We start from the raw sequence: 27,145 nt of genomic DNA, 5'->3' as shown, positions 1-27,145 counted from the left end.
AAGATAAATTAAAAAAAACCCCACACATTCCTGGACGTGTTCAGACTCTAACCTGGCAAGTTTGGAGAAGGGCCAAGGAATGAGTTGTAATGAGTTGAAAGATACTTAGCTAAATTCTGAATCCCTGAATCTTTGACCATCCACCCCACCCAGCTGCAAATTTCCATGGGAGCCATTACACAGATCCCTTCCTGCTAACTTTGTGGACAAATTGTCAGTCTTCACGCAGAGTGTGTTATTTTCTTTTTTTTTTTTTTTTAATTTTTTTAAACATTTATTTATTTTTGAGACAGAGAGAGAGCATGAACAGGGGAGGGTCAGAGAAAGAGGGAGACACAGAATCCGATACAGGCTCCAGGCTCCGAGCTGTCAGCACAGAGCCCGACGCGGGGCTCGAACCCACGGACCGCGAGATCATGACCTGAGCCGAAGTCGGACGCTTAACCGACTGAGCCACCCAGGCGCCCCCAGCGTGTTATTTTCTAAGTAATTTTTGAGAACATTCAGGTATGCTGTGTAAGAAGCTGGCAGTCATTGGCAGTGCCCCAAATCACATCTGTTTACTTATTTTCTATTATTAGACTTGCCCGTATTCATTTGCCAAATGACAGACTATTCCCCTGCATTCTCTACTTCTTTGCCACCTGCTTTTCTTCCCCCGTGCAACTTTCCTACTCACACCAAAATGGAAAATGCCAGAGCCATTACACAGGTGAATAGAATTCAGCATGAAAATGCAGCCTTCTCTTTTGTCAGGTGACCCTACTTTTCAGGTCAGTGGCTCTCAAAAGTTTGACCATCAGTGTCTTTCTTCCTCTCTTCCTCCTATGCATTGGATGCTTCAAAAAATTTACCTGCCAAACTAACTGAGTATTGAATACAGTTGACGTCCACCATTGACGGTACACCCACCAAAGCTCAGATACTGCCCTAGACACTTTTTATATACATGATTTCTCCTGTGTCTAATCCTCACTGCAATCATTTGGGGGTATACCCACATCTGACACTTAGAAAAGTTAAATAACTTACCCAATGTCGTCCTGCTAAGTGGCAAAGTCGGGACTAGAACTTGTGTCCCGCTGACTCTAAATCCTGAACTCAGATATTGTGATTGGATGACTCACCGCTTAATCCTCAACACCATTCTCTAATTTGGGGGGAAATAGGCTAAAAGAGGGTAAGGGACTTGGCCAAAGCAGAGGGCCAATAAAGCCAGGGCAAACCTAGGTTGGTCTTTCTCTGTGCTATTCCTACTACACCCACTGCCGAAAATAATGTCTCTCCCCATATCAAAGACATATATCAATCAAAGCCACTCTGAGTCTTGAAGCTTCCAGTTAGCATGAGGTAACACTCTAGATTGCTCTGGTGACAGCCGAAAGCAAAGAAATTTGATAGTCTGTACAGCCATAGTGTGGGTAAATGGATGGTTTCCATTAGGCTCTGGAAATAACAGCTTGCCCCTCCCTGTACCTGCTTGGAATCCCCCCAGTCTCTCAAAACCCACTCTGGGCTTAGGAGGCCATGACCCCTTTAGTATTGTCTGGGAGAGAAAGCTGTTTTTGCATATGAAGCACCCACTCAGGAAAGATGGCAAATTGAGTCTCCCTATCAGGGAAGCTGTACTTTCCAGAGGGCAAAAGGACACCTTCCTGGTGGCTTGTGGGTTTAGCCTGTACTTTCTGCAGGTGTTCTGGGTTGGGGGAGGGAGGAAGGGAGATCAGTGGAATCATGGGATTTACCCAGCCTGCACCGCGGAGCTTCCTGGCCATTGTCTATGATCTTCTGTCTTTTGAGGTGTGCTTTGGCTCAGATTACAACGTATTTTTCCCAGCTTGTGCTAATGTTACTGGTTTGATATGACCTTCGAGGATAAGCTCCAAGCACTAGTTTGCTGGTGGAGAATAAAAACAGGATTACGGATCTGATTTGTTTCAGCTGATGTCCCTTCGGAATATTCTGGAATTTAAAGAAGCCGCTTCCTCACCTGATTTAGTAACACACTCTAGTGTTTCAAAATTTAATTTATACAGTGGTTTTCATCTAAAGCTTGAATTTACAACAGGAGGGATTTACTTCTTTAGCCGTCTTGGGGGAATAGCAAACAGTTGCCTGTACAAATTTCTTTCCTTTCCATGGTAAGCCTATATTCAGTCACCTAGAGCCTAGATCCAAATCTTTGTTCAGAGTTGGTTGTTTTTTTTGTTTTTTTTTTTTTTAAGGTTTTCTAACATTTTTATCCGTTAGTGCCCCCTGCTGGACTTCTTCCAAGTTCTTCACTTTAAGCTGTAGAGCCCAGATGGGGCACTCAGTGTCACCAAGGCCTTCCCTTAAAATGGAGAGGTTGGGGATGTGGCCCTTGACCTCTGGCATTCCATAACTCCGGAAACACCCTACTCTGGTGGTCGCTTTTTCCATGACCTCAGGATACTGATAGATTTCATTCAGGGAGCAAGATGAGCTGCCCCTCTTCCAGGAGCTCTGTTTTCATTTGAATCAGGTTCATTTAAGAGAAGAATGGAAAGAGTTTATGTGAGAGGGTGAGGCAACATCTCAATCTCTGGAGATTCTGCCCAACAATATTATTTCATGGGGATTGCGCGGAGGAGTGCTTGGCATCCATCTCACTTACGTAAGACTATCGAAAAACAAGTTCCAAGAATGAACGGGAGGAGACAGGACTAGTCCCCTCCTGGGAGCTGTAAAGGAGGAAGCACCCTGTGCACCCTGTGCACCCTGTGGCTGCCGCCACCATGGATTTATGTGCAGTCCCTCTTGTTCAGCGTCCACCTGTCTGACGTGGTCCCCGCCTGCCCCCAACAGAAGTGTCTGCCATCTGCCCTTCGTCCATCTTTGTAGAGTGGCCACACCGCAGTGCATGGTGACTATCTGTGCCTCTGTGTCCTTGTCTCCTAGCACAGTGCCTGGTACATGATAAGTGTGTGGTAAATGGAACGAAAATAGAATGTCCTTCTCTTCAGTTCTGTCTGTCCTGGATCTATCTGAATTTCAAGTGTCCGCGCTGAAACCCTTGTCATCCAGCCACTCCTTCTCTTCCTGGCCCCAAGTAGTTTATGTTTCTGTAGCATTTAGTGTTTACTTCCAAGAGTTACGATGTTTGCTTTTAAAGGTAGTTGCTGGGGCGCCTGGGTGGCGCAGTCGGTTGAGCGTCAGACTTCAGCCAGGTCACGATCTCGCGGTCCGTGAGTTCGAGCCCCGCGTCGGGCTCTGGGCTGATGGCTCAGAGCCTGGAGCCTGTTTCCGATTCTGTGTCTCCCTCTCTCTCTGCCCCTCCCCCGTTCATGCTCTGTCTCTCTCTGTCCCAAAAATAAATAAAAAAACGTTGAAAAAAAAATTTTTTTTAAAGGTAGTTGCTTACATCGACTCTTACGTTCCAGATTCTAAACACCTTGAGAGCAGGATCCTTAACCCGATTGATGTCTTCATTGTCCGTGACCCACAAAACGATGCCTTAACACATAATAATAATAGCAGTTATATACAGCATTTAATGTGCGCCAGGCACTCACTGTTCCCCATACTTCACATATGTTCATTCTTTAATCTTCACAACAGCTTTATGAGATAAGAACTATCATCAACATCTATCTCCATTTTGTAGGTAAGGAGAATGACATTAAGTAATTTGCTCAGCGTCATATAACTAGGAAGCGAGGAGCTTGGATTCCGTCCCCGACAGCATATTCCAGAGTCTAGACCTTCATCGCTGCCTTGATGCCGCCTCTTGTCGGCACATGTGCACATGGAGGCCATTTACGTCAATACTTGTCTAGCGCATGTAGGTTATTTCTTGGTTATTTAGAACCAACAAACAGGTTGAAGGTGATCCATTGTCGCTTTCATCTCCACCGTCCGAACTGCTTCCTGAGCCACGGCAAGGCCAAGAGGGGGCACCAGAATGTTGGTTCTAGTTTGAATTTCAGAAGCGTTGGATGGATGAAGTTCTGACTTCAAAGGCAACAGTGCCATCTAGTGAGACAGCTTGCTAATAACAGCTCCGAATCCTTTTTCTGACACCGCGGTACATCATCCTTTCATTCTGGGAGCCCCAGTATTAGCTTAACTTTAAGTTTTGATTGCCAGAGAGCGGGTAGGGTGAGAAGGAAGACTAGCTTAAATGGAGCCAAGCACAGTCTCTTCCTTGAAGAGGCTGCGATGCTGATCGTGGTCCTTTGGGTTTGTTGAGCCCCATTGGCTGTTAGTGCCCAACACTGGGCTCCAGACCCCCTCCCTTCTGCTTCTCCTCACGTGTGCTGCCAGTGGTATAGGCTGGTATTCCTCTCTTAATCCTTGCCTTTGGAGCTGTCTGCTCTGTTGCGACCATCTGTGAGTTGCCTGCTGTGGAGTACAGACCACATTCCAGGTTACGTAGGAGACGGTACGTGATGCATTATAGCAAGTTAGTCCCAACGTAAGAAATCCCACGGTCAGCAACATTATAGCACAGTTTTGCAATGAGGAGTTTTTAACAGGCAAGTCTCTGAGACCTTGGGAAGGGGGTGTGATGAGTAGCCACTCCACAGTGAACAAGTAAGTGGCAAAAAAGTGCTAGGTGTAGAGTAAATGAGAGAGGAAGGGCTGGTATACACACTTCAGTTCTGCCAGGCAAGTGGAGGCTCTGTGTTTGGTGCTGTTTTGATTTCTAGGGGGTGTATGTGTTTGAAAACTTGATATCAATTGCTTCTAAGTTCATTTACTTCTTGTTGAAAGAATGGAATATAAGAGCATGGTTATAACTTCCCTCACACACACACATGAAATTATGTGCTTCTTTGGTTGGGAGTGAACAAGCCCTTACCCTACAAGACTGTTCAGAGGCTCAGCGTCCTGGGGATCTAGTGGAAGGAATATGCTCTGTGGAGATCAATGAATTTTTCAGTGGTGAGCAATCCATCAGAACAAGAAAACAATTTTGGTTATACTGGAGCCTGAGTTATAGCGACATTTATGGTAATAGGAATTTACCATTAATAAAATCAATGCAAAGCACAGGGTTTGCTAATTTTTTTGGTTAGGGGACAGATAAAATATTTTAGGTTTTGTGGGTCTAATGAGCTCACTGCATAACTTACAGTGGTGCCTTAACTATTCAGTTTGCCATTGTAGGTAAACAGCAGCCATAGATAATATGTAAATGAATAGGTATGGCTGTGTGCCAATAAAACTTTATTAACGATTATGAAATTTGAATTTCATATAATCATCATGTGTCATGAAATAGTATTCTTGTTTTGAGTTCCCCCCCCAATCATTTTTTTTTTTTTAACACCATTCTCAAGGGACCGTAAAAGAAAAAAACAACAGGCAACTTCAGATTTGGCCTGGGGGCGGGGGGGCTGTAGTTTCTGGACTGCTGATCAGATGTTTGGATTAGTTAAAAAAAAAAAAAATTATTTGTTCATAGTTCAGTTAGTGTCATAAGATGTCTGAACAGCTTTTCTCTCTCAAGTAAAATGAAAGGTGGCTGAATTCCATCTACTATAACTTCAGCGTAAGCACTTTAAAGAGCTCTGTGAACTTGAATCATCTTGGGCTGGGGTGGAGGGACTCTGCCCTCTAATCCCTCCTTGGCCTTCCCAGGAAGAAGAGAAGCAGGCCTGGTGACCCCTGCCCCCATCAGGTCTTTCTCCCTACTGGAACTCTCCTTCTCCCCCCCTCCCTCCCCCCCCCCCCCCCGCCCCCGCCCCCGCCCCTGCATCTTGAGAGTCTCCAGTGAGGTTGAAGAAACGTGGGATTGTTACCCTGGCATATGGATTAAGAAGCCCACGTATAAAAAGTACTGGAGGGATTTGCTCACTGAGATTAGGTCCCCAAGGAAGAATAAGGCAACAGGTCGAGATTTTCCACTTCTGCCTCAAATGAGCTGGGTGGAGTTTGCATCACATTTGTATCCTTTCTCCTATCTATTGCCTGTCAGTACACTCTCTGTGTACAGAGTTACATGGGGGAACTTGTGTCTTTAAAATTTTGTAACCCCGTTTCTTTGTCAAGCTGTGGAGTTGAGCTGACCTCCCCCAGGGTTGAGAAAGAAGTTAACGGCTCACATCCTGTGTCTTTCTGCAGCAGCCAGCAGAGTAGCCAGCAGAGCAGCCACGACGATGATTCCAGCAGGTTCCTGAGTCCTCGAGCGCGGGAAGAAAGGTAAGGCCAAGAGTGGGGGGAGCGGTGGGCTGAAATGTTTGCGCATGATCGTCCTTCCGGTGCCTGGAGAACCGTGGGCAAAGGCAGGGTGGGAGGAGGCTTCCAGATGTCTGTGCTCAGACTGGCCAGGAAGACAGGACATTCGCCCAGGAAGTGAGAGGGTGTAGCACCAAGGGACTGGCTCTAAAGGCTTTTGGTGTTCGGCAAGGAGCAAAGCCAGTAGGTGGCCAATCAGAGATCCCGGGAGGACCTCAGCGTGGACTTGGCTTGAGGCACATCTTAGCGGCTGGGTTGCCGGGTGGATGTGCCTGAAGAAGAGCCGCGTGGCCTGGCGTGCCGTGTGTGGCATCAGGTGGTGGCAGAGCACCGGGGTAAGGGTGGACTGTGATGTCAGAGGTGAATGAGGGTGGATAGATAGGCAGGGGGCAGGGAGGAGGGAGAGGCTCTTGGGGTCTGACTCGTTAAACCCTGAGGATGGGAGCACCAGCCGGCGTCTACGTCGTCCCGTAGTGCCCGTGCGCGGCGGACGGGGGTCTGCTGTAGCGGGTGAAACTGTGCCAGGGCACGTTGACCGCACTGATGCTGACGAAAGGGGGGTTTCGGTTGGCATGCCGCGGGGCTCTGCTTTTGGTCCAGCTCTGGTTTTTGTCAACAAACTGAATGAGAAAGGAGAAGGTACTTCTATGTCATTTATCAGACTTCTGGCAGACAGTCAGCTGAGAGGGAATAGAGAGAGAAGACCAAGGATGACAGGCTCAGGATTTAGTATTTCAGATGGAACCGTGGGCGCCAATGACAAGATTTTTTTTGAAGGAAATGTGCCATTATATTTATATTATGTGCTTATAAATCTATAGTAGAATAGTTTTTTTTTTTTTAAGTTTATTTATTTTGAGAGAGAGAGAGAGAGAGAGCAAGCAGGGAAGGGGCAGAGAGCGAGGTATCCCAAGCAGGCTCTGTACTGTCACTGAGCCCTCAAGAACCATGAAATCATGGCCTGAGCTGAAGTCAAGAGTCGGGCGCTTAACCGATTGAGCCGCCCAGGCGCCCCTAGAGTAGTTGCTTACCTATAGGATTGCCACAGGGAGCCTACCTTGACAGGATTTCATGTGAAAAAGAACCTGGGGGTTTTATTTACCAGCAAAATTACGAACCCATAGGTTGACACAGGGACCAGATGATCTTTGAAAGTCCGAATTCATTCATGGAAGTGTGGAGCATGGATTAGAAAGAGAAAAAGATCTTCCTAGTCTGTACTGGTTTGACCATATGTGGTGTATCGTGTCTAGTTCTTTGGAAATACATGTATTGATAAATTAAGAATCTGGAAGGAAGGATCACGATGATAACGTAGTATGATAAGGACCAGTTGAAGGAAAATGGCTTAGCCTGGAAAAGAGAAGGGTTTCAGTGACTCTAACAACTGCTCTTTAAATACCTGGAAGCCTAAGAAATAGAGCTAGAGCGGGAGAGGTCATAGGGAGAAGCATTTCAGCTCTGGGTAAGGAAGAATTCTGTGGTTACAGCTGGACTGTAATGGTATAGGCCTTGCAGAGATACGTACTATCCCCTCAATAGAAGTGTTCAAGCTACAGCTCATAGTGGATCAAAAGGGGACTGTCTCCTGGGGAGAGGGTGGGGCCTTGCTAATCCTTTCATAGATCTCTTTGCATTATAAAGTTGTATGGGTTCTGCTCTAGTCCTCAAGTATCAGTTTAGCTCATCAATTCAAACTGAGGGGATAGGAGGCAGGGGGCCCCCAGGGGTAAAGACTAATCAATCTTGTTAAGATGCTTCCTCAGTTGCCATCTGATGGCAGTTCCTTCTGTCTCTCCAGTGGCCCATACACTCTCTTGTCAGTGCTTTCTGGGTTTCATCAACCATACTCTCAAAATTAACAAAAAATTAAAAAATTTACAGAAAGAGGGCTGTGGGGGCACCTGGGTGGCTCAGTCAGTTAGGTAACCGACTTGGGCTCAGGTCATGATCTCGCGGTTTGTGAGTTCGAGCCCCATCTCGGGCTCTGTGCTGACAGCTCAGAGCCTGGAGCCTGCTTCAGATTCTGTCTCCCCCTCTCTCTACCCCTTCCCTGCTCACGCTCTGTGTCTCTCTGTCTCTCAATAATAAATAAATGTTAAAGAAAAAAAAATTGAAAAAGGGGGCCGTGGAGTCCCCCTGGCTCAACTCCCTTCCCTTGTGCTTGGACATCGCACATCTCCTGAAGTGTCCCGACCCGTCCTGGGAGAGAGGACTAGGCCGTGAGTTGCAGGCTCTAAAATGTTTCTCCCGAGGCAAACTTCATCTCTTACTCCAGGACATGACTACCTGAGCATTAGAGAGAGCTCTGTCTTTCGTTTTCTCTTTGGGGTTGTACGTTGATATGAATCATATTCTAGCTCCTTCTCTACCCACTTCCTCAACCAAATGAAATGTTGCAAAGGTTCTCCAGTCTGAACCTCTGCCCAGAAAAGTCCTCGGATGTCTTCCCTGGGCCTTCCCATCCCTGGCCCCCTGAAAGGCCCCTAAACTCTTCAGCTCCCCTTGGGCAGTACAGGAAACAAAGCTCTGATCAGAAGTATGCCTCCCATGGTGATCTCTGCGGACCCCCTCCTCCCAGAAGCTCAGGACTGGTATGTGTTCCACGATGGCCATTCTGAAGGAAGTCTTTTTCTTTTCTTCTCATCCAGTTGGTTCTCCTGGAGAGAACAAGTCCTCAGAGTGCTAATTAATCACCAGTCTCAGTTCAGAACAAACCCTTACGCCCTGCCCCTAATCCTTCTATAATATGTTTTTACCCAATTAAGAGACTCTCTGGGGTGTTTTGGATGTTGGTCTGCAGTTATCCTGGCCTGGGGCAAGCGTGAGATCCAGACCCTGGGGAGATTTTCAGCTGTGGTGGGGATCCCACTTCCTGCTCCTCACTCTGGGCCCCATTGAATGGACAGTGCCCCCTGCTGGGTATGGCGGCATTTCCTACAGAGGCCAAGCCTTAGTGGAATGTCATTTACCCTTGAGAATTTCCATGGGAGGCCGCAGAGCAGGTATTATGGATCGAAAATGGTCAAGTCGGTGGGAAATATGGACCCTTTTCTGTAGCTGCTCCTAATTCTCCAAACCACGTGGTCAATTATCAGATGAAGGATAGTTTCATAGAGCAGGCAAAAAAAAAAAAAAAAAATTAACATTGATTGCTTCTGCCTCACAGATAAAAATTCTAATCCTTAAGTAGGAGGTATTCTTTCTTTCTTTCTTTCTTTCTTTCTTTCTTTCTTTCTTTCTTTCTTTCTTTTTCTTTTTTCTTTTACAGAATTATATTTCTTTTTTCTTTTTTTAATTTAAGTTTTTTTTAATTTACATCCAAATTAGTTAGCATATAGTGCAACAGTGATTTCAGGAGTAGATTCCTTAATGCCCCTTCCTCATTTAGCCCCTCCCCCATCCCACAACCCCTCCAGTAACCCTCTGTTTGCCCTCTGTATTTAAGAGTCTCTTATGTTTTGTCTCCCTCCCCGTTTTTATATTATTTTTGTTTCCCTTCCCTTATGTTCATCTGTTTTATCTCTTAAAGTCCTCATATGAGTGAAGTCATATGATTTTTGTCTTTCTCTGACTAATTTCACTTAGCATAATACCCTCCACGTAGTTCCATCAACGTAGTTGCAAATGGCAAGATTTCATTCTTTTTGATTGCCGAGTAATACTCCATTGTATATATATACCACATCTTCTTTATCCATTCATCCATCGATGGACATTTGGGCTCTTTCCATACTTTGCTTATTGTTGATAGTGCTGCTATAAACATGGGGGTGCATGTGTCCCTTCAAAACAGCATACCTGTATCCCTTAGATAAATACCTAGTAATGCAATTGCTGGGTCGTAGGGTAGTTTTATTTTTAATTTTTTGAGGAACCTCCATACCGTTTTCCAGAGTGGCTGCACCAGCTTGCATTGCCACCAACAATGCAAAAGAGATCCTCTTTCTCCACATCCTTGCCAACATCTGTTGTTGCCTGAGTTGTTAATGTTAGCCATTCTGACAGGTGTGAGGTGGTATCTCATTGTGGTTTTGATTTGTATTTCCTTGATGATGAGTGATGTGGAGCATTTTTTCCTGTGTCGGTTGGCCATCTGGATGTCTTCTTTGGAGAAGTGTCTATTCATGTCTTTTGCCCATTTCTTCACTGGATTATTTGTTTTTTGGGTGTTGAGTTTGGTAAGTTCTTTATAGACTTGGGATACTAACCCTTTATCTGATATGTCGTTTGCAAATATCTTCTCCCATTCTGTCGGTTGCCTTTTAGTTTTGCTGATTGTTTCCTTCGCTGTGCAGAAGCTTTTTATTTTGATGAGTTCCCAATAGTTCATTTTTGCTTTTGTTTCCCTTGTCTCCAGAGACGTGTTGAGTAAGAAGTTGCTGTGGGCAAGATCAAAGAGGTTTTTGCCTGCTTTCTCCTCGAGGATTCTTTTTTTTTTTAATTTTTTTTTTTCAACGTTTATTTATTTATTTGGGACAGAGAGAGACAGAGCATGAATGGGGGAGGGGCAGAGAAAGAGGGAGACACAGAATCGGAAACAGGTTCCAGGCTCTGAGCCATCAGCCCAGAGCCTGACGCGGGGCTCGAACTCACAGACCGCAAGATCGTGACCTGACTGAAGTCGGACGCTTAACCGACTGCGCCACCCAGGCGCCCCTCTCCTCGAGGATTCTGATGGCTTCCTGTCTTACATTTAGGTCTTTCATTCATTTTGAGTTTATTTTTGTGTATGGTGTAAGAAAGTGGTCCGTCTGCATGTCTCTGTCCAGTTTTCCCAGCACCACTTGCTGAAGAGACTGTCTTGATTCCATTGGATATTCTCTCCTGCTTTGTCAAAGATTAGTTGGTCATACGTTTGTGGGTCCCTTTCTGGGTTCTCTATTCTGTTCCATTTTTCTGAGTGTCTGTTCTTGTGCCAGTACCATGCTGTCTTGGTGATTACAGCTTTGTAGTATAGCTTGAAGTCTGGGTGAGGTATACTTTCAACTGGTTAAATAAAACATCACTTTTCCTTTTTCTTGTATGAGGTTCAGAATAGATACAATATTTAGAGATAAACTAGCTGTCCTACTTAGCTTAACAAATGTCTACATGGCAGCAAAGGGGGAAATGCCTCGGTGTGCTGTCCAAGTCCTAGGGCTTCTGAGAATTTTTCTTCTCATTCACATCAGTGTTGATTCCTGAAGAAAAAAGCCTTTGGAACTGTGATAGGGGCAGAGGGTGGGTGGGTACAGGGAGGAAGTCATTTCCTGGGCAGGTGTGCATCAAGAAAAGTTGATTTGAGGAAGAGAATCAGCTTTTTGGAAATGAGGGTTGTCTCAGAGATAGGAATAACGCCCTCAGGTTTCTAGTGGAAAGAAAGCAGAATAGATCCAGCTTTCCCAAAGTCTGTGTGTGTGTGTGCGTCATTGAATGTGGGGCATAGATCCATTTTCATGCTTCTAGGGTAAAGCCAGGGGTACACTTAAAAAAAATTGGTTCCCTGGTTCAGCCCAAACTGGACCAATTGTCAGGGTTCCTCACGTTGCCAGATCTTTATTTGGTACATTCACAGAATGGCAGGAACTGTCAAACAGCCAGGGCTGTAGAAAAAGGAGCTATTTTACTAAGGACTTTATGTACACAATGTTAGTGTCAACAAAACGTGGTCTCGGTCGACCAGGAAGCCTTTCAGTGGTAGGAAGGTTGAGACCCAGACAGGGCAGGGGACTAACCGAGCGCTGAGGCCAGGCTGTGTGCGTTCACGTATCCATTTCTGCGTGCAGACACGTGCGCCCCAAACCCTTGTTAAGATACTGGGGAGCCTGCTAGAGTCCAGGCTGTGAGATGGATAGAGAGGTTTCCTCGCTGGCGGGCTGTGTGTGTGGTGTCCTAGAAAGACAGATCCAGACCTTGAAGTCAGACCCACTTAGGTGTTCGACTAACCTTCTTCCTTATTAACTGCATTTTTAAAAGCACCTTACTTAGCTTTACTCACCCTCGTTTACTCATCTATGAAAGTCTTTCCTTGAAAGAAATAAATGAGATAATATGTGTAAGGTGCTCGGTACTTAGCAGGTGCTTAGTGAGTGGTAGCTGATGATGTGAGATTTCACTCTGTTTCCTAGCGGATCTATATATACTCTGCTGTCCTTGAAGAAGCAGAGACAGAAAGAACACGTAGGATATTGATCGCCCATAAAATGTCAGATGTGGACACTAAGAATAAATAGATGAAAGCCCAGTAGTTCCCCTTGGGCACCTTGTTGTCTCATGGTGAGACACACCTATAATGTCATGTTTTATAATGGACTCGGAATTCTGTATACAGTAATAACACGGAAGAATTTGTTCACTTATCGCGTCTAACCCTGTGCCATGCGTCTTGCACAGACTTTGAAATGCAGTCCTCTCAACAGCCCCATCAAATAGATGCTGTTATTACCTGCACATTAGAGTGTAAGAAACGGAGGCTCAGTGGAGCTACCAGATTTGCCCCAGCGTAGCACAGCTACTGTGCTTGGGGCGAGAGCAGGGAAAAGGGAGGAGGAGCCCGAGGGATCCAGAAAGACTCCACAGAAGGAGATGTGCCTTGCTGAGAGCTACAAGATGAGTAGGAATCTGTCACACGGGCTGCATTCGCAGGCGACAGAACAAGATGTACATAAGCAGGGAGGCGTGAGAAAGCCAGGCATGTTCAGGGACTTCAGATACTTCGGTATTGCTGCGGATCATGTCCCAGGAGGGGAGTGGCTAGTGAGTGGCTAGCAATCATCTTTGCACAGGTAGACAGGTGCCGGTCCTGCCACAGCCCGCTGTGACAGAGTGGGCTTCCTTATAGGGGAGGAGAAATGAGGGAGAGGTTTTGATGAAGGGGGTGCCCAGATCACTTACAGATACTCTTGGTGACAAAAGTCACTTTGGTCCTAGTGGGAGAGATGGATTTAAGGGGCTTCGTTGAAAGCAGACAGACAAGGAAGGAAACTGACAATGATTTACCTAATCGTTCCCTCATTTAACAAGCATTTATTGAGCACATACTATCAGCTAGCTACTCTTGTAAATGTTGGGGGCCGCAGCCATGAACAGGTAACTTGTCCCCCATCTCTTGATGCTTATGTTATTGCAAGTGGACACAGATATAAACAAACAAGTGAATAAGAAAGCACCAAATGGTAACAAGGGCTATAGAGAAAATGAAAAAGAGTGATACAGCGGACCAAGGCTTTTTAGGACAACTCTTAAGCAGGAAGGGTCACCTTACTGACCTGGTGATGTTTAAGCCAAGACCAGATGGGCACATTTCTGAATAAATGGTAGTGAGGACGGAAAAGGAGGAACCAGTTGAAGAAGTTTGTTAAGTAGGTTTGGCAAAGCTTATCTACATCTGGGTTGAGGAAGGGTACCTAGTGTGAGCCTAAGGTTTCTAGTGGGAGCAGCAAATAAAAGGTAGCATAGTCCACAGGTTTAATGCCTACCTGGGTTCTGATTATGCTTCCAACTGCGTGCTGTGTGACCTTGAGCAAACCACTTCACCTCTGTGCCTCAGTCTCCTCATCTATGAAATGGGTATAATAATAGTTCATACTTCATGAGTTATTGGGAGGAGCGTGCGTATGTGTGTGTCGTCTACAACAATTTGAATAGTGCCTGGTGCTTGCTCTGGTTATTAATATATTATTGTTATTAAAATACTGAGTAAAGGGGGAAGAATTTGAAGTGTGGAAGTGATAGTGGATTTAATTTAGACACGTCGAGCGTGTTGGTGGAGAGGTAGATACACTAGCCAGTGGCCTGCACCTGTTTGAAGCTCAGGAGACAGGACTAAAACTACTTGTTTGGCAATGAGATTGTAGTCGAGGCAAGAATCAGGATCAGCAGAGTGTAAGCAGAAGGCAAAGGAAGACGGAATTTGCAAAAGATTGCCCAGTAAGTAGAAAAGACAGAAATACAGAGGTGAGAAGGAAGAATCCAAGAGGAAAGAGATAGGGAAGGTAAGCACTAAACAGGATCTTCTGCAGTGGCCGTTAGGATGTCACTGGGAACCACCAATTAGTTTTAGAAGGGTGTATGGGAAGGAAGGGAGGAGAGACTGAACATGGAGAATTTATTCTAGGAGTTTCCCTGGGAGGAAGAGAAATAGAGATGAAAGCTAGAGGAGAAAACGGTGGTGATTGGGGAGAATTTTTGTTTTAATATAGGGAGACACAGCATGCTTTAAATCTACGAAGTGGAAACCCGCAGGTCAAGGATGTGAATTTCAGAGAGGACATCATCCATTGATGCACTCAACAAACACTTACCAGTTGTGCAGTAGGTATTCACCGAGTTTCCAGGCTTGTCGAGGAGACAGGATTAACGCACCTGAGGGTATGGCTTAGAAAGTACAAACTTGGGTGTGTGCATTAAAGGAAGGGTCCCGGGAGAGAGTATATATCGAAGAAACTGGCCCCAGACAGAGGGGGCGGGGCCAGGGTGGAGTGGTTGAGTTCACAACAGGTGAGCAGGAAGCAGTGGGATGAGATGAGATGAAATGGGGGCAGGAACTTGGTTGGCCATGACCAGGACTTGAGTCTTTATGCCAAGAGCATCAGGAAGCAATTGAGAGTCTTTAAGAAGGGAGGCGACAGCATCACATTTGCATCCTGGAAAGATTGCAGTGTGGAGAAAGGGTGGAGGTGGCCCTGGCGGGTGCAGGGAGATCAGCTGGGGCAGTTACAATAGTCCAATTAAGGGATGTGGGTGGCTTGGATTTGAGATGGTGGTCGTAGGGGTGTGTGTGTGTGTGGTGTGTGTGTGGGGGGGAAGCAGATGGGTTCAGGATACATTTAGAGGATTAAAATGTCCAGGACTTGGTGATGGATTGGATTTAGAGTGTGAGAGAGCAGGGAGGTCCTCACAGTTAGTTCTGGGATTCCGACTTGGTCAGCTTGGCTGGTACCACCTACTGAAGATAAGGAAGCAAGGTTTCGGAGGAGGCAAGGAAAGATAGATCTAGATCACAGGTGAACAGATTGGCCTTGGAAAGACCATAATGGCTGTGGATGCAGGTGAGTTCACACGCCATGTGGTGGGAAGGCGAGGAGGCTGATAGCAGCAGGATCTATTTTCTCCGTGTAATAGAAACAAAGATTATTTCCTAAGATCAAGGAAGGTGGACGGAGAATAAGTGTGAGCTTTGGGTATAATCACTTTGGGGGTTGCCTGTGTCACCTTTTCTCTGACGGGCTGAAAAGATGCCCACGTCTTCCGTGTCTCACCAGAACTCACCCTTGTTTCTTCCGGTTGGGGAAGGGAGAGCATGTTTTTTCACCCCTGTCTGAGAGGCTGTGGTTCGTTCTGTCCAGCACTGGCCTCCTGGTATGTGCTGTGTGGTTCCCTTCTCTGTCTCCCCCTAGCCCAGGAGACCCCGGAGGACAGAAACGGTATCTCTTCTGTCTGGCATAGCGTTAAGTGCTCGGCAGATGCTTGTGGAATTCGTGAACGAACAAATGGAGGAACCAAGGTAATGGAATTTGAGGCCACAGGGCAAGCCTCCGGGGTGGAAGGAAAGGCCAGAGTGCAGGCTCAGGAATTTCACCTCAGGTCTAGCCGCCAGAATCCATAGCCTCCTAGTAGAAGGAAAGATGCTTTCAGTTCTGCTGATCCGATCCCAGAAATTGGCCCCAAATAGCATATTTCCCAGAGCACCGTGTAGTTCCATCTACCCGCCCGGGCACCGAATTCCCCGTGGCCCCGTGGACACTCAGGTGACCTCTCGGCCAGCTCCCTCACCACGAGGAAGGAGCCCAGTCGCAAACCCTCTGGGAGCGGTGCCCGCGGGCCCTCCCCCTCCCTCTGGCACCAGCAGCTGACATCACATGTAGGTACAGCCCCATCCTCCCTGGCGGAGGACGAAGGAGAGGAGGAAACTCACCAAGTGCCCAGAGCCTTGCCAGATGTTGAAAGATGGAGCGGGGCTCTGTTCGGAGCTGTGGCTTGGGCCGCAGCCAGAGGGGATCCTGGTAACAGGGAGCCTCAGGCTCTCCCTCCCCGGGGCCCTCCACCTGCCTGTGTCTGGGACTGAACACCAGGGCCGGGAGGGCTCCCGTGCAGGAGCTGCGGCGGACAGCTGAAGGAGCCGCGAAAGCAGCACGTCCATGCAGCTCCGGAGTGAGCCCCGAGCCCTTGAGGTCCCAGCTGCCATGTGGCGGGCCCTCCCCTGAGCCCAGCATGGTACAGAATCTGCGCTCCGAGACAGTCTCCTGCAGCACGGCCGTGAAGCAGGCCTGTCACTACCACGTCTCCTCCCTGAGGAAGAAGCTGTTCTTTCTACGAGCCAAGTAGGTGGCAGGGGGCCCCTGGAAAGTAGGACACGAGGACTCGGCCCTTGGCCTGGTCCGGGTTGACCCGGGGCTCTTCACAGAGGCAGGAGGGCTTTGGGGGGCTGGCCCCCGTGTTCGGGGGCTGTTGTAGTTCTTTGCCAAGTGACAGCCCCTCAGGAGGGAGGAGCGGGCTGTCGCAAGAGGCTGAAGGTAAGGGATAGAGGGGTGCAGCCAGGCGAGGCTGTGTGGCCTTTGGTCGGAATGGATGGAACGCGTGACTGGGCCTTACTGTCTGCCAAGGATGTGTCCAGCTCTCCCCGCTCTTCGTAACTGGCCAGGGCTTGTTAATTTTCCTCCCTCATGGTACATCACTTAGGTTGGTAAAGAACTTGGAGGTCCCAAGAGAAAGGTGCTCTAGAGAATGGAATATTCTGTCCGGTGCCTTTGGGGTGTCGACAGTTCCATTCCAGCGAGAGAGAACCTGTGAGTGGGGTATTTGGGGGGTGCGGACTCTGTGCGTTCACTTCTTACAAGGTGTAGTCACTTGGGACTTTGCTCTGACTCCAGGGCCACTCGAGCAGACTGCCGGGGAGACGTGAGGATAAACCGGGTGTGGGGCGCTTTTTCCTGGTGGGGGGGGGGGGACTGTACCGGCACTGTGGTGCGGTGGCTCGCTGGTGAATATGTCCCTTTGTGACAAGTAGAGGGGAGGAGGTGTCCTGGAGGAGAGAGAGGTTCCAGCCCCTAGCATCTGAGTTAAACTCAGAGCCTGATGGGCGTTGGAGAGAGAGGGGCACGTAAGCCTATGGGCAGGCTTCCGGGTGTTTTTTTTTTTTTTTTTTTGTGAAGAGAAATACAGCAGTAAGTGGAAGGAAAGGTAGGACAAATGGAGGAAAGGTAGTGAGAGAGACTGAATGGAGGTAGATTGGGGATGGAGGTGCAGTAGATGATCTTGATTCTCTCTCTCTGTCTCTTACTCTCTCGCACACACGTAGGCATGGATGCCCATAAGTGTTTAGCCAACTATTGGTAAGAGTTGTCTCCCCTGAGGTGTTCTCATGGCAGAAGTTTTGAGGGCAGTGAACAGAGACTGAGTCCTTCCTCTTACGAGATGACTCCTCAGGTACCGACCACTCAGTACCCTGCACACAGCAAAAATCCAAGGGATAATGGCAGAAGAAGAGATTCTCCGACCCTGTGGTACGGTGCTGGGGGCAGAGACACGATCCCTCAGCGGTCGTCTTGTGGAACTCAGAAACGCTTTGAAAACCGAACAACCTTCGATTAAGCTCTGGCTCTACCACTTACTGGCTCTGGGGCTCTCGCAAAATCCTGCCCTCTCTGAATGTTTCCTTCCTTAAGAATAGAGATAGCTGTACCTCTTTCGTGGAGGCTGCGAGAATCAAAATGACACAAAATGGAAGAAGGTCTTGGCCCTGTGTGTGGGACACAGTAGATGTCGTTGTGACTGCCAGCCAACAGCAGACTCGGGCTAAACCTGTGAGGAGAGCGGAAGATGAGTTTTGAGCTGCTGGAGAGCTGTGTGTAGGTTGGAGAACTTGGTTCGGGTAAGCCACGAACGAGTCCTCAGTGGCCAGGAGAAGTCAGTCCACGTAAACCCCGGCCTTCACTTGCCCAGCTTATTTTCCATTTTGGCGCTAACCCATCTTGTCGCTGTATTTATCTGTTGACCTGGTGTCGTCTGTTTCCTCCACTAGGGCCCTAACTAAGCTCCATGAGAGCAGGGGACTGTCTTTGCTTCATTCACTAGTGTGTGCCTGACACATGGGACGTGCTCAGGAAAGATCGGTTAAAGGAGGGGCGCCTGGTGGCTCAGTCGGTTAAGTGTCTGCCCGACTCTTGATTTTGGCTCAAGTCATGATCTTAAGGTTCCTGGGTTCGAGCCCTGCACTGGGTTCTGTGCTGACCGTGAAGAGCCTGCTTAGGACTCTCTCTTTCCCTCTCTTCTCTCTGCCCCTCCCCCGCGCGTGTGTGTGTGCTCTCGCTCGCTCTCTCTCAAAAATAAGTAAATAAACCTTCAAAAAAAAAAAAAGAAAAGATTTGTTAAATGAGTAAACGGGCGCATGAGTAACTATCTAAGATGTTTTTGCCAGCCTCTCGCGTTCTATAATCGTGGGATTCTGTGACTATGCTCCAGACGGAGGGCCACGGACTAGCCCCTCTGTATCTGTTAATCGTGTGACGTTTTCATGCTCGTGGTCTGTGGTTAGTGACCGCCCCTCACCTGTTGTTCTCCTTTCTTGGATCCACGTACTCCTATCCTTGGGGGATGGTCTGGTCTTGGACAGACAGCACACATGGCATTTGAATAGGAGGGAGAAGGACCTTATTTTAGGTCTGGGCAGGGAAGCAAGTGGGTGTTCCTGCTTTCCCCTCCCTTCTCTAGTTCCCAGTTTGTAGTTCCTCGCTGGCAGTCCTGGCTGCTTCCGTCGCTGTCAGCAGAACTGTCTGCAGGTGTAACCGTCACCTGCTCAGTGTTTCTCCTACCCCAGCGTTTCTCCTTTCCTGCCCGAGAAAGGGGGATAGTAATTATAGCTCAGCAAACGACGCTCACTCTGCTGATGCCATAGTTGGGATTTAGATGGGGACAACTGGCAGGCAGATGGTAAACCTCATTCCCTCGCTTCCCCCCACTCCTGCCGGGTGAAATCCCATCCTCCTGTAGCCAGGGTGAAGAAGGAATGTGAGTGGGTGACAGTTCTGGGGGGCTCAAGCAGGGACTCCACTTCCGGCTTGCCCTGCTCTGCAATTTTTTGCCTCCCTCTTACTCCAGGGTTGAGACGCAGTTGGAGGTCAAAATCTGGAGTTCTCTTCTCAGATTGTTACTGATGAATCCTGTGAGCTCAGAGCACCTGTTTGCCGAGACCACTCCCTGCTTTCCCCGCGAGGCGAGAAGCCGTCGTACCGGAAGTCGATACTCCAGCCTTGTTGCAAACCCCTGTCTCAGTGAAAATTTTCTGAGCTATCTCCACCAGTGTATATTTATATAAATTATATGCGTGCACTGCTGTACTAAATGTTTTGCTTATTACAGACGTTTTAAAAGGGTTAGATAAAAAGAAACATAATATATATAAGTTATAATATTTTGCATGAGTAAGTGTTCCTGTCCCTTGATGATGAACAGCCTACTTGGGAGACCAGGGAGGCCGCATCGCATGGGTTTCAGAATCGTGTGCATAACTTGTTCACTGTGCAGATTTCCTGGGCTCTTCTGAGTCGTGTGGACTGGGGTGGGCCTAGGAATTTGCACAGTGAACACATATCCCAAAGTGATTCTGACTTGAGTGGTCTTGAACCTGGCTTTGAGAAATGTGCCCCGTTGCCCAAAGCCTCCTGTTATCCCTGAGCTAGCTAGCATCAAATACACAATTTAACAGTGAATAGTAACAGGACAGGGAGAGCCCAGTGCCCTGTTCCTGGCCTGTGGCATCTCTTTTCAGGGAGCCCCTGGCAGACCCGTGGCTCCCTCGGGGACACTGGTGTCGTGCCTAGCTCCTGTTTTCCCTTATTGGTTGCTCCATAGACCAAGAATCCCCATTCTGCAGCAAGGAGAAAGGTGGGCGGGGTGTGTGTGCGTGTGCGTGGGGATATGTAATTAAAATAATCATTACATCTTATCTGTCACCAACTTTCCGGACTGCTCAATGCTTCTTTTCTTCTTATCCTCTGACGGGTGAGCAACAAACAGTTCACAGCTGGGCTCCGTCCTTCTCTTTGCTATTTCCTAGTCTGAAGGTGAAGGTCTCCCATCAAAATGCAGAGGAAAGCATTGTAACCCTGGTTCAGATGGTCCCAGGATTGGGAGAGGGGCTGAGGGAGTGGACGGTGTCTGAGTACCTCCCCAGAGGTTCCGTGCTGTCAGTGCAGAGCCTGATGTGGGGCTCGATCTCACAAACCATGAGATCGTGACCTGAGGCAAAATCAAGAGTCAGACACTTAGCTGAGCCACCCTGGCGCCCCTCCCTTGTGTCTTTTGTATGTGAACTGGCTGGGTGATTCATGAAGTAGAATTCAACGCCAGACTCAAAACTCTTGAGTTTATGAACATGGCACCACAACAGGTTTGCTTGGGGATCCACAGAGCGACCAGTCTTACCTGTTGAACTCCTTTCTCCCTAGAAGTAAAACACCCATGTTTCCTTTTCTTGGCATCTTAAACAGTGGGTGGACTTGAATCTGGCCAGGAGTGTGTATGTATCAGTTGTCCTTACCAAGTGGCCTGAAGTGGCCCTAAAGAAGAGATTTAAGGAGGCTAATACCCTCCACTCCTTCCTGATTCGTGAATTTCTTCTTCAGTACCTACATCAAATGGTTATCTGCCTCTCGGTGAATAACTTCCATAGTCAGGAGATAAACTGGGGTTTCTCTCAGTAAAGAAACTTAGAATTATAGGAAACTACAGAGAATCTACGCATGTGATGAATAAATCCAAGACCATGAAAAATGCCTGTGTACTTAGTTTGTGGGCATGTGAGGTATTAATTGTCATTGCTACTAATACCTGCTGTTTTGAGAGTTTATTATGTGTTCAGCACTGCACTTTACATGTGCTTAAGAAAGCATGATTAAGAATTCAACCGTAATAGCAGGCCTATAAGGATAGTTGCTGTTTTATTCATTGTCTAGAGAAGGAAATGGAGGCTTAAATTGCCCACTGGCATTCTTTGTAAGTGATCAAGCTGAAATTCATCTCCAGAGATTTAAAAAAATATGTTTATTCATTTTTGAAAGATAGCACAAGCAGGGGTGGGGCGGAGAGAGGGGGGGACACAGAATCCAAAGCAGGCTCCAGGCTCTGAGCTGTCAGCACAGAGCTCGACGCGAGGCTCGGACCCACGAACCGTGAGATCATGATCTGAGCCGAAGTCGGACACTCAACCGACTGAGCCACCCAGGTGCCCGACTCCAGAGATTTTTATTTGCAACCTTTTATGACTTCCCCCTTGAGACAGCATCCATGTGGCTATCAGGACACTTGGGGCCCAGTGCTGAACCTTCTGCTTTTCCTTATGTTGGATGGATCTTCCTTCACCAGCTTCTTGGACCTAATGCTCCAAATGTGGAGTGTGTAAACGAGTTTGTTAGTGAAAGTTATCTCTTGTGAAGCTTCAAGCCGGACGGAACAAGAGACAGATCAACAAGGAGAGAATAGACCCCGGTGATTTTGAATGATACATGTTAAATATGCCTGAGAGCCAAACAGTTGGGGTTGTTTTGAGTATGTTCCTTATGCCTTGTGGATATTGAGAAGTGCTGTAGACTTTTCACCAGCAAGTTATTTATAGGAAAGTTCTAGTACATTTCTGATGCTTTCTTTCAGTTTCACTATTATGCCTAAACCGCAGAATAAAATGGGTCACTCTGACCTCTCTGCGGGTAGCAGGTGAAGCCCCTATGGGCACCAGCCTGAGCTGCAAAAAGTTCACCTTCCCTTGGGGTCTCTCCGCTGGGCTCACCAGCACCCTCTGCTGGCAGTGGCTTTGCCGGAGAGGAGAGAGCGGGGCCACCTGAGCCCTCCTCAGTAGTGAGATCAGTGTGAGTCAGCAGACAGGAGGCAAGGCGAGTGCCCTGGACCCCACTTCTTCTACCCTGGAGGGTAGGACTGTCTAAGCCCAACAACTCCCGCCTCTTAGGACGAGGACACTAGGAGAAGGGACCTGCCATTGCAAAGGCAGAGGAGCTGTGGAAATGGGTTTGTCCGTTCTTCTTAGACCCTCTACTCAGATTCCTCTGGGGCCAGCGGAGTTCTTCCTTGGACATCTATTTTCCTTGGTCCTTCTTTTCTTCCCCACCCCACCCAGCTTCTGTAGCTTAATGGTCTGTTTTTTGTGTTTAATTTTTTTAATGTTTTTTTCATTTCTGAGAGAGAGAGACAGACAGACAGACAGAATCCAAAGCAGGCTCCAGGCTCCGAGCTGTCAGCACAGAGCCCGATGTAGGGCTCAAACCCGAGAGCTGTGAGATCATGACCTGAGCTGAAGTTGGATGCATAACCGACTGAGCCACCCAGGCACCCCTTTGTTTTGTTTTCTGATGTGATTGCGACAGCCCTCCATGGCGGAGCCTGTATCCCTCGGGGACGTTGGATGGGGAGGGGGTTTACCTAACAGCAGTCTGGAGGGGACAGTAGTCCCTGGAAGCATTCCCCTCCACATTGCCCTTTTTTGTGCCGGCTTTGTGTCTTTTCCCCTGCCTCTGGCCTGAGAATTGGCGGCTCAGTTAATCCTGTGGCTTCTTATATGCACTCACCCTGAATGGCTGTGTGAAAGGCTCCAGAGGGCTTGGCAGCCTGCTGTAGGTCTTTTGTGAAAATTGGTGCAGGTGCAGAAGGAAACCCCCAAAGCAGGAGGTGCAAGCACTTACCTGCCTTATGCTTTGGTGACCCTTCTCATTTTCTTTTATTTTCTTTTTAAAAACGTTTTTATTTATTTTTGAGAGAGAGAGAGAGAGAGTGAGCATGGAGGGGCAGAGAGAGAGAGAGAGAGAATCCCATGCAGGCTCTGCATTGTCAGCACAGAGCCCGACGCGGGGCTCGAACTCACGAACTGTGAGATCGTGACCTGAGCTGAAATCAAGAGTCAGATGCTCAACCGACCGAGCCACCCAGGCGCCCCAACTCTTTTCATTTTCAAAGCACTTGCACAAAGTTGTCATGTGAAAGTCCAGTTTGGGGACCAGCTGCTGGCTGGAGGCCATATCATGAGGCCTGGAGGTGGCAGGGAAGGGCTTGTGTAATCAGAGCGCTGCGAGCTTCACGTGGACACCAAGTGAAGATAGAGGGACATTAGGGGAACTCGTGGAGTTCCCATTGTTCCCAACCCCTGACTGCCCTTAAGACAGTAATTGTGAAGACAGCATTATTTCAGTCAACATTTAGTGACTGTTCCCGGTATGTGTCAGTCACTGGGCTCACATTTAAATTTCACCATTTTGGTGCACCCGGATGGCTCAGTCAGTTGAGCGTCCGATTTTGACTCAGGTCATGATCTCACGGTTTTGTGGGTTCCAGCCTCACGTCGGGCTCTATGCTGACAGCTCAGAGCCTGGAGCCTGCTTTGGATTCTGGTCTCCCTGTGCCCCTCCCCCACTCATACTCTGTCTTTCTCTCTCTCTCTCAAAAATAAACAAACATTGAAAAACATTTTAAAAAGTCTCCATTTTGCTATGAAACAGTAGTCCTCTTATCTCCATTTTAGAGTTTACAAAACTGAGGCTTAGAGAGGTTTTGTAATTCGCATAAGATCACACAGCTGTTTTAAAAAAATGTTTATTTTGAGAGAGGGCGTCCATGCATGTGAGTGCGGGGGGAGCAGAGAGGGGGAGAGAGAGAGAGAGATAGAATCCCAAACAGGCTCTGCGCGCCTCCCTTGGGGCTCGAACCCACAAACCAGGAGATCATGACCTAAGCTGAAACCGAGAGTCTGACGCTCAACTGGCTGAGCCACCCAGGCACTCTGAGATCACGCAACCCTTATACGATGGGCTGGAACCTGAATCTAGGCAACTTGACTGTAGAGTTCAACCGCTATGCAATGCTGCCCTGTCCAGCTCTAGAGGCTAATGCTGAGGGGGTAGCATTTATATTCCTGTTGCTTGTGAGGCCTCAGGAATTGCTAGTGGCTGAGGGGGGCGGGCCTCCCTCCCCTTTGTCTATCTTGTTTTACCCTGAGGAACTCAGATGCAGAAGGGCACCGATACCGGCAAAGACACTCAGTATTGCACAGAGTACGAGTTTCCCTAAGCTGGCATCGTCCCTTTGTCTCGCCCGGAGTACTTGCACTCAAATAGGCCTGTTTCTCTCCTCTTGACTTCATTTTTTTTTTTTTTTAATTTGTTTATTTTGAGAGAGAGAGAGCGAGCAAGCACAAGCCGGGGACGGGGCAGAGAGAAGAGAGACAGAATCCCAAGCAGGCTCCGCGCCATCACCGCAGAGCCCGATGCAGAGCTTGAACTCAGGAACTGTGAGACCATGACCTGAGCTGCATGCTTAACCACCTGGGCCGCCCAGGTACCCACCCCTCTCCTCTTGACTTCAGAGCTGAGGGTGCTGTCTTCTAGGTGACTGGTCCCAAAGCTACTTCCTTTCCTCCTGAAACCTGAACCTTAACCCTTACCACCCACCTCACTCGCTCCAGTCCTGCCTGCTTGAGCAACCTCCTCCAGCCCAGACCCCCACAACACCGGGGCCATCGCCAGGGATCAGGCCTGCTTGGCAAGACCATTCTAGACTTGAACTTTGCAGTGTTAGCTGCCGTCTCTCTAGTTTCCTCATGCTGGGCAGTTCTGTCCATCCATAGCTCCTCACAGATGCTTTGGTCATATCCTCTCGGAACTTCCCACTTTGAGTTTTTAGTTTCTCGGTCTCCTTTCTCCTCCCACCTCCAACCTGATCAGCTTCCCTGATTTTCTTTGTCAGTCTTTCCTCCCCTTCTTTATTTTGTTCGGACTCTTTTTTACTGTTCTTTGATGATTTTTTTTCCCCAAACTCCCCTGCATGTCCCCCTTAATGTCCGCTGCCATTCAGTATTACTTGCAAGTGTCTCTGGTGGTAGTTCTTGTCCTTGTTCCTTTTCTGCCCTTTTTCTTATTCTTTTTTTTTTCAACATTTATTTATTTTTGGGACAGAGAGAGACAGAGCATGAACGGGCGAGGGGCAGAGAGAGAGGGAGACACAGAATCAGAAACAGGCTCCAGGCTCTGAGCCATCAGCCCAGAGCCTGATGCGGGGCTCGAACTCACGGACCGCGAGATCGTGACCTGGCTGAAGTCGGACGCTTAACCGACTGCGCCACCCAGGCGCCCCTCTTTTTCTTATTCTAATGACTGTCTCACCGCCCCCCCCCCCCCCCCGTCTTTATTCATCTAAAAACGCAGGTGGGATTGTTTTCTGTCCAGTCTACCTCTGCCACCGTCAGCTCTGAAGACTTGAAATTTCATGTTCTGGTTGGGGGGAAAGGTCACATGGATTAGGGGAAGGGGCAAACCACTGAATAATACTGAAAAAAAAAATCTAACACTTAAGACACAGTTTTAAGCCCTCTAGCATGTTATCTGCATATAGTCTATGAGTTGAGTAACATCATCTCTGCCTTACAGATGAGGAATGAGGGCACAGAGGCTAAGTAACCAGCCTGAGGGTCACACAGATGGTGGGCAGTTGAGGCAGAATTCCAACCTGCGCAGAATAGCTGAAGAGGCATGCTCGTCAGCACACTCGACTGCCTCTCTCCAGAGTTGATGGTTAACCAGCAAAAGATGAGAAGTCACCTTCTGGTCCCTGAATCCAACATGCACAGTCATGGGAACACACACGCTGCCCTTTTCTCCTTCATCTCCCTCTCTTTCTCCCTTCCTCTTTCTTTTTCTGTCTCTTCTCTTGAGAGAAGCTGTCATTTTCTGTGCTCACAGAGCAAAGACATCAAGTGACCTCTCAAGGTCTTCATGTTTGTGATCTCCTGTAGTTTGTGAAACTCTCCCTGTTTCCTCACCATCTTTTCTGCTTAAAGTCAGACTGTAGGGGGGCACCTGGGTGGCTCAGTTGGTTAAGCGTCGGACTTCAGCCTGGGTCATGATCTCACAGCTCGTGGATTCGAGCCCCGCATTGGGCTGTGTGCTGACAGCTCAGAGCCTAGAACCTGCTTCGGATTCTGTGTCTCCCTCTGTCTCTGCCCCTCCCCCACTCACACTCTGTCTCTCTCGAATAAATATTAAAAATAAAAAATAAAGTCAGACTGCAGGGAGGAGTTGTACCTTTTTGGCTAAGGTGTCTGACCCACGTTTGTGGTCAAGCTGCACATTGGATAAGCTGTGCAAATATGGCCGCACCACTGCCCCTTGCTCAGAGAACTACACATCCCATGGTGCAGCAGGAGGACACTGGTCTGACCAGGGTTTGAAACTGGCTTGCTTGGCTTCCTTGTGCCCTGCCCACCAATAGGCAGCTGCTTTAGAGGAGGCTCTTCCTAAAGAAGCAGGTGCAGTGTCCAGCCTCTGAGCTGTCTTTAGGGAACTGGGTGCCTGTTCTTCCCAGGACACCCTACCCATCCTCCACCAAAACTCACTCTAGCCTCTTTTCAGGTATCTGGGGTTTTTTTTTGTTGTTGTTATTTGTTTTTCTTCCTTAATTTGTTACATAAGTATAGTGATTAAGGAGTTAGAATATAATACCTAGGGTAAAGTCATTAGTACAAATAATTCCCCTGGAGAGAAAATGATGTAATGATATGGTAAAGAGCTTCCCATCCATCTCTCTGTCTCTCTCTCTGTCTCTCTGTCTCTCTCTCTCTCTATCCATCTTTCTGTCTTATTACTAAATATGAGGTCAAATGGAGCGCAGTGAACTTGCAGAAGAGGGAGCTGCTGGTCTCTAGCTCAAAGAGCAAACGAATAGACTAGAGGAGTTACTTCTCCCAGAAGAAATTATTAGATGGATTCCTTTCTGGTTAGCAGAAGTGTGGATGCAGTGGCTTGTAAATTGATCCACTGCATCAGTTTTCCTTTCTTTTTCCCCTTTCAGTGTCATTTTCTTTTCTTTCTTCCCTCCTGGAATTATCTTTGGACTCTGGGACATACTTCTTCCCTCCTTTCTCATTGAAACCAAGCATTATCCCCTACCTCCTTCTGTGCCCCATCTC

General features: G+C 47.9%; 1 protein-coding gene across 10 annotated transcripts in view; it reads left to right on the top strand.

Moving 5' to 3' along the window:
* Window positions 1–27,145, top strand: part of GRAMD1B (GRAM domain containing 1B) — a 246,281-nt gene that overhangs the window by 101,889 nt on the left and 117,247 nt on the right. For 9 of the 10 annotated variants that reach the window (XM_086678817.1, XM_086678807.1, XM_086678806.1 and 6 more), the window contains exon 2: window positions 6,088–6,165. In XM_086678817.1, the coding sequence (XP_086534943.1) occupies window positions 6,088–6,165 (78 nt within the window). Of the gene's footprint in view, window positions 1–6,087; window positions 6,166–15,683; window positions 16,506–27,145 lie in introns of those variants that run through there. The other variant, XM_086678816.1, reaches the window with a different exon arrangement.

Source organism: Puma concolor, chromosome D1, assembly GCF_028749965.1.
Source record: "Puma concolor isolate L17-30 chromosome D1, mPumCon1.1.hap2, whole genome shotgun sequence".
Taxonomy (NCBI): domain Eukaryota; kingdom Metazoa; phylum Chordata; class Mammalia; order Carnivora; family Felidae; genus Puma; species Puma concolor.
The sequence above is the reverse complement of the archived record's forward strand: the minus strand, read 5'-3'. Positions and strand labels throughout refer to the sequence as shown.